Genomic DNA, 7565 nt, shown 5'->3' on the forward strand with positions numbered 1-7565 from the left:
TAATTCCCTGAGCTGGCAAAGTCTGAAGTCTTTAGATGCAAAGGGCTCCTGTCTGCCAACCAAATGACTGGGAAAAAGTTGACATCCATACATGTCTTCATGTAATTGCAGAATTTCTATGAACTGAAGAAAATCTTTATATGCTCCAAGTGATGGGGAAGATAAAAGATTACTTGAAAAGGAACAAAAAACAATTAAGATTAGACTTTATCAGGAACACTGGATTCCAAAAAAAGATTGAAGACATGCCTTCCAGGACCCTTGTGAAAATGGTGTCTGAACTGTAGAATTCTATACTTGGTCAAAGCAGTATCAACAAGCTCTAACTGGTGTGGCTCAGTGGGCTGAGCACTGGTCTGTGAACCAAAAAGTCGCTGGTTTAATTCCCAGTCAGGACACATGCCTGGGCTGTGGGCCAAGTTCCCAGATAGAGGTGGGTAACAGGCGACCCATCAGTGTTTCTCTCCTTCTCTTTCTAATTCCTTTCCCCCCTCTCTAAAAATAAATACAATCTTATTTTAAATCAATAGCCATAAAATTTTAAGATGAAACTCAACAATTAAAAATGCAGCTAAAAATGAAGGCATTTTCAAATAATGCAAGAACCTGGTCCTCTATGATCCCTCCCACACCTCTCTTCTGAGAAAAAAAGAGGTCCCTCCTCTGCACTCAGGTGCTGGGGTCTGGCTGGAAGAATTCATTTTTCTAGAAGGGGAGCGAGGCCAGGAGGAAGGTTGGGAGATGCAGAAGATGAGGCTGGGGGTGGGACTGAGTCACCATGGTCATGTCACCTGACAGCCCAGGCCTTGAGGGAACAGTTTCTCTATCTGCTAGGCCAGCCAATAGGGCCCTGGGGCAGGCTGGTGGGCTGAGGCCAGCGGCTGCTGCAGTGGAACTGGCTCTTCATAAAGAGAAGAAGCCGCCCAGGGTGCAGTGAGCTGCAGGTCCATGGTCAAGATGAGGGGTGAGTAGGGTCCCTTCTTGAGGTCTGAAGGAGGTCTTGAACACTGAGATACGGAGAAGAGCTAGAGTGAGGGGTGGGGCTGGGCCAGGGAAGTCAAGATGGACCCTAAGGGCAGTCTGGGCACAGAACCCCATCCAGTTTGGGCAGGGCTGAAATGTGACAGGGGCTAGATCAGGGGCTACACATGGGTCCAGGTGTTGGAAGTGAGTAAAGAGAATGGATGTAGGGCTGGAGAATGAGTCTGGGGCCTGGGCCGTTCAAGAGGAAGGACGTGGGGTCTGAGACAGGGATGATGGTAGTTCAGGAAGATGGGGAAATTTGTCAGGGGTGGAGAACGAATTAGGGAGGTTGGGGTGGGCCTGGGGGAGGGGCCTGGGGGAGGGGAAGCCGGTTGAGGTTTGAGGCTCCCTCCGTGGGGGGTGGTTGCCCCCCTCCTCTTTTCTGAGGACTCACCCTACAGAAGGCTCTCTTGGCACTGGGAAAGGCTCTCTTGGCGGCTGGGTGCCCTGCCTCTTCCCCAGGGCAGCCCCTGAGGGTCCCTTTTCTTTTGTGAGCCTCAACTGTCACACCTGTACAAAGACTAGACTAAGGGGTTCTCACCTGCCAGAAAAAAACCTAGAGCCATTGCAAAGGGGCACAAGGTGTCCCAGCACCTTGCTGGCTTTTCCCTTTTAGAACTGGCAACACTGAGGAAGCCACAGGGCCTCTTGCTTCAGAGTCCCCCGTGGATTTCTCTGTACTCAGAGCAGTTAATTGTGGCGAAGAAAACCAAGTCACTCGGGGCTTACGCACGTCCTGGAGGGCCTTGAAAAAATGCTGAGAGGCTGGAGAAGAGCATAGGATTGCCAAGGTCCCCTGGGGCACTAGTATGTCACAACTGCCGCACTCCCTTTCCCTGCAGAGAACTTTGCTTCACACACTCACACACACACATATCCTCTCACAAATGCATATGTTCCCAAAGAACACAGACACCAGCAGCCTCCCCTACCCAGCCTCACACTCAAATGCACACACAGAATCAAACACAAGAACACGAGGAACCATATATTCTTTTTCAAACGGAGGGGAATGAGCACATAGCATCCCCTTCTTCCAAACCCAGGCCAACAGCACCCACTAAACCCACCTCACCTCCCCACACAGATTCCCACACACGTTTACTCAGGTGCTCTCTCTGTCCCACAAACACCTCCCTCACATACAATCACAGGCAATGCGTGGTCATACAGGGCAGCACTCACAAACTCACAATCACAGCAGCATATCACAGACAAGCTCACCTACACACCACCAGAAGCCAGCATATTTATAGTCCAATGTGAACCTGCACACACTCATGAGTTTTCAATCATGTGCACACCCATGAACTTGCAGTCCCCCATCACTATTGCACAACTAACATCAACACACTTCACACATACATCTATACCCCACACAACACAATCATGCCAACAGAGACACAATCACAAATACACGTGTTTACAACCACACATTCGATAGACGCTGCCTGATCTTACCATCCTCGCTCATGCACACAGCCAAGCTGACCCTGCGTAGGGTGGGGTACCAAGCTGGGTTCCAGAAAGGCAGGCCCCCTTCCTTTCTTTGCTCCAGGAATCCTGACCTTGGGGTTCCTGTTGGCTACCCCCAGCTGCTTTGGCTACTGTGAGGACCCGGGCAAGTTTTTCCAGGGCCCTGAATATGAGTCCCTCCTCGTCACAGCCCGGGAGGGCCTCCATCCCTCTCTGCTGGCCAAACTCGTGGTGGTAGCAGGGGCTGGCATGTCAGGCTTGGTGGCAGCCAAGGCCCTGCAGGACATTGGTCACCAGGTAAGCAGGCTTTGGAGGGATCTCAGCGATTGGCCTCTGGGTTTGCCTCCTTGGATGGAAAAAGAAAAAGAAAAAAACTACGTGTAACCCGCGGGGTCTCCAGGCCCTCAGTTACTGTCTCAAAACTCCAGGTTCCCCTGAGATAATGGCGACCTGTGGTTCAATGGGCAAGACTGACCTGGACGGGGACTCGAGCCTGCCCTTTCCTCCAACACTCAGAGCAGAGAAAGGAAACTTTGATTATTGAGCAGTTACTATGGGCCAGGCACTGCCCTAAGCACTTTCCACAAATTACCACATTTAATCTTACGATCACCTGGAAGGTAGGTACTCTTACTCAGAGCCATTTTACCCGTGAGGTATCTGAGGCCCAGAGAAATTATGTTACCCGCCAAGCTCCCACAACTGGACCAAGGGCTGGAGCCAGAATCCAAACCCAGGTCTGTAACAACTCCTTCTGGGAGGCAGAATCGCATGGTGGCTGCACCCACAGGCTGTCTTCTTGGGAAATTCCCTTTTCTCTGGGTGTCAGTGTTCCAAACTATCATTCAAGAATAATCTTTCCCTTGCAGAGATTAGTTAAGATGGTATTTATGAAGTATGGATATGAAGCTGGTTTCCTCCCCTTTCGGACCAGGAGCACTGCAGGCAGCCGGGGAACGTGGCCTTCCGCCTCCCACCCTCGCCCGCTCTCCTCTCTTCACCGCTGCAGCTTTACCGAGATCACGGTGGCTTCAACCAGCTCCCCAAAGCCCTCAGCGCCAGCTTGAAGCCTGGTACCATCCATCTGGGCTCCAGGGTGGAGATGGTAGTGAGGGATGGGCCTGAGGTCCAGATTTCCTACCCGGTGGGCGAGTCCAACTCAGCACTGCACAACCTCACCGCGGATTTTGTCGTCATCTCTGCTTCAGCCAAGGCCACGCGCCTCGTCACCTTCTCGCCACCGCTCTCCCTAGACAGGGTGGACGCGCTCCACTCGGCACGTTACACCAGCGCTACCGAGGTGGTTCTGGCTTGCAACGAGCCCTTCTGGGAGCAGGATGGCATTCGGGGCAGGGTCTCCATCACCTACCAGCCTCACGGCGGGAGAAGTACATCCACTACCCCAGCCACAGCCTTCCCCGCGGCAAGGGCATCCGTCCTGCTGGCCTCCTACGCTGGGGACCAGGATCCCCTCTTCTTCATAGTGAAGCACGACCAGGTGGCGGATATCGCCCTGGAGGACCTGGCTGCTGTGCACCAGACACCCAAGGAGGGGCTGCGGCGCATGTGCCGCTCCTCTGCGCTCAGGCAGTGCTCTCTGGATCCCCTCGTCGCGGAAGCCTTCGTTGAGTTCACCCCGTACCAATTCGAGGACTATCCGCAGCGGCTCTTCCAGCCAGAGGGCCGCATCCACCTTGCTGGCGAGTGCGCCTGCCTGCCCCACGCTTCATAGACAAGCCTATCCATCACGACCGGCCTCCACGCAGCGAGGAACATCCAGGCTGCTGTGGACGAGGAAGCCAGAGGAGGGAGAAGACCTTCGCCAACCCAACGCGTAGAAAGGTTTCTGACCCGGAGAGAAAGCCCCAGGGAATCCAGCAGGGCCCGCAGGCCAGGAGGTGGGAGTCGGGGGTGGAGACTCAGGGGGCAGGTCACCGACAGGCCCCCTGGCCCACATGCCGGCCCCCAAAATGTCAAAGAACCCAGCTCGGAAGTCCAAGGGAAAATCACCCTTTTTCTGCTTCTCTGCCCTGTCAGCCCTTGAGGAGGAACGGCAGAGGCAGGGAACAGTAGTCCCCGTCATGGGAGGGGGCAAAAACGAGACCCTCAGCGGATGCCTGAGGCCTCAGAGGGCACCAAACGCTGTCTATGCTGTTTTCTCCTTTATATGCTGAAGTTGAATTTAGAAATTAGGCACAACAAGATGTTAACAAGTACAACTAGTAATAAAGTAGAACACTTACGACAATACAGCGGAATAACAGTCCTGTGAGTGTGGTCTCTATCTGTTCACATCTTCCACCCACGAATGTACGGCCTTGCCACCTCACTAAGCACTCAGCATGCGCGGTGGCCATAACTTTACAGTCTGAGGTTTGACAGCAAAACTAGCAAGCATTTATTTTTCCTTCTACACAATTTTACGGGCAGAGGCTTTGTTCTTGCCATAGATCTTAGCATACGACTTTCTGTCTCTCTTTTTTAAGTCAAAAACTTTCACCTTTCCACTCAAAGGAAGGACTTTACGACTTCCCGCTGCCACATCCGAATTGCCAGCATCACCACTGATTGCTTCGGGGCCGTTACTAAGTACAACGAGGGTTACTTGAACAGCAGCACTGCGATGCCATGACGGTCGATCTGATAACCCAGGTAACTGCTAAGTGACTAGAGAGCAGGTGGGTACACAGGCAGATACGCTGGACAAAGGGATGACTCACATCCCAGATGGGACAGAGCAAGATTTCATCACACTACTCTCAATGGCTCCCAATCGAAACTTACGATTTGTTTCTTTCTGGAACTTTCCAATTTAATATTTTTGGACTGCAGCTGACCACAGGTAACTGAAATAGTGGAGAGTGAACCCCTGGATAAGTGGCGGGGTGGGGAGACTACTGTGTACAGAGGGATAAGGAACCAAGGGTGGAGAATGCTAGAATCAGCCCTTTGCTTAGAGGACATTGTCTCCTGAATAATAGGAACAAGCCAAATAGAAAGCTTTCAGCACACCCCAATTTCTGTCGTCCACAACTAGAAGCCCCTACAGGGACAAACCTAAGCCACAGCAATGGGAAACCACGTAATGACCACACAGAGTCACAACGCACACAAACCCTTGCATGCCTGAGCCAGGGGCCTCACACCATGGCCCCAAATGGAGTCTGGGTGAAGAGACTGAATCATCTTCTACTCTTTTTGAGCCTGCAAGAGCAAAATCTTGATTTCTAAATAGGCACTTGGCCCACGCACCTTTCACGCTCTGTCTTCGCCTCCCCATCACCAGTCAACACCCTCCTCCCCACCTCTGCTTGTCCAGTCCACGCAGTCCCTGGGAGGACACCACGCTCATGCCGCCCACTCCCTCTCCACCCTACTCCTCCCTAAAACCCGTCCTGTCCTCCTAGGCCCAGCTTGAACTAGTCCCCTCCCCACATTCTCTGTTAGTAGCCACATCCAAACCCCAGGGGTTTGTCTCTTTGAATCCTGGCCCTTGCTTCCTAGAGCTCCAAACATATGGATGGTGAACCTTCCTGTGCTGTTATATAATTCCTTTGTGGGTGTGTATTATCTGCCCAACTGTGCTAAGAGCCCCAGAGGGCTGGGGTCACATCTTGTATGCCTTTTTGCATTTTGCCTGGTAGACATTAAGTATATTCGGTTCCCTTCAACCTGTCGATTAATGTTTATTATGTGCCTACCACGGCCCACAAAACACAATATTTGTTATGTGTCTACCTGGCACATGTGTCAGGCACTGGGCTCGGGACCAAATACAAGACTGAGCAGCATTACTGAATTGAATCAAAACTCCACTCCAACCTCTGTCCCCATCCTTCCAAGAATCAGCTTATATGCGAAACTAAAAACCCAGACAAACTAATAAACAAAACAAACAAAAAAAAGAAACGGACTCATAAATACAAAGAACAAACTAGCAGTTGCCAAAGGGGAAGAGGGTGAGGGATGATGAAATAGGTGAACAGGATTATCAGGTACAAACTTCTGGTTATAGAATAAATGCCATAATTTGCAGCCCTGCCCAGCTACACGAGTGTAATCCGCACCCCGGGTGGGAGCAGCCCCCTATACAGCACAGCCCTGGTGGGCAGACGGCATCCTGGCAAGGCCTCCATGCCTGCTGGACCCCCAACCGTACACTGGGGTGCTGCACCTCAGCTCCCACCTGCACCCTGGCCAGCCCGTCCCACCTGCGCTCCTGTGCCACCCACTGGGACTTCCAGCTGGTGCCGCACCTGGTTGCATTCAGAAGGTGGCAGCCTGGTGACCTGCACAGCATCCACAATGCCAACCTCCAGGGTTCCAGCAGGTAAGTGCCACTGGGCGGGAGGGCACTTTGCATGCCTTCCTGTCATTGCACCTACAGGGCCTCAACTGGACTGTGCGGGAGGTGGACCGAGCCACCGTGCCCATCGTCAACTTCAGAGCCTTGCTCTCAGGCTCCCCGGGCCAGGTGAAGCCCAGGGTCACATTTTCTCCTTCCTGGGCTAAGACATGGTGCAGCACCCCAACCGGCCACAGAAGAGTGCTTGGCACGGTTTGGACCCCAGCGAGTGCGGGCTGACCGCGAGCTACCGGGAAACGTGGCGGACTAAGGCAGCGGAGCCCGGGGCCAGGCCTCCGCGCTGCTGGTGGGCAGGCTGCTGCAGCAGAAAGCCAACAGCTGCAACAGCGCCCTCATCGTCCTCTCCACTAGGACCTCCTCCTCCAAACAGGGCTTCTGCCAGCTCACATGGATGGACGGACAGATGGCCAGGGAGGGGGCCAGGCGGCAGGGGCATGGAGAAGCCCATGGTGCAGGACAAAGAGCGTCAGCTGACACCCCACGGAGGATGCCTGGCTGGGACACTCCACTGTGTGGTTCATATTTTGTGTAATCCTCCAGAAATAAAAGAAAGCCAAAGAGTGTATTTTTTAAAGTAAAAAAAATAATAAAGCAAGTCACATGGATGTAATGCACAGCATAGGGAGTGTGGTCAATAAACTTGTCTGGTGACTGATGGGAACCATCCCTACTGTTTCCCAGGGCACGAGAGGTCAGATCA

General features: G+C 52.8%; 1 protein-coding gene across 1 annotated transcript; it reads left to right on the plus strand.

Annotated features, from left to right (window-relative positions):
* The first annotated feature begins 948 nt into the window (after nt 1–948).
* LOC119052159 (L-amino-acid oxidase-like) lies at nt 949–7115 on the plus strand. Its single transcript, XM_053660694.1, is given in 7 exon segments — nt 949–964; nt 2582–2796; nt 3434–3874; nt 3877–3930; nt 3932–4333; nt 6887–6973; nt 7071–7115. Coding segments are annotated over 7 exon segments (1260 nt in total).
* Nucleotides 7116–7565: the final 450 nt, after the last annotated feature.

Source organism: Artibeus jamaicensis, unplaced genomic scaffold, assembly GCF_021234435.1.
Source record: "Artibeus jamaicensis isolate MK-2021 breed Jamaican fruit bat unplaced genomic scaffold, CSHL_Jam_final scaffold_847, whole genome shotgun sequence".
NCBI classification, from domain to species: domain Eukaryota; kingdom Metazoa; phylum Chordata; class Mammalia; order Chiroptera; family Phyllostomidae; genus Artibeus; species Artibeus jamaicensis.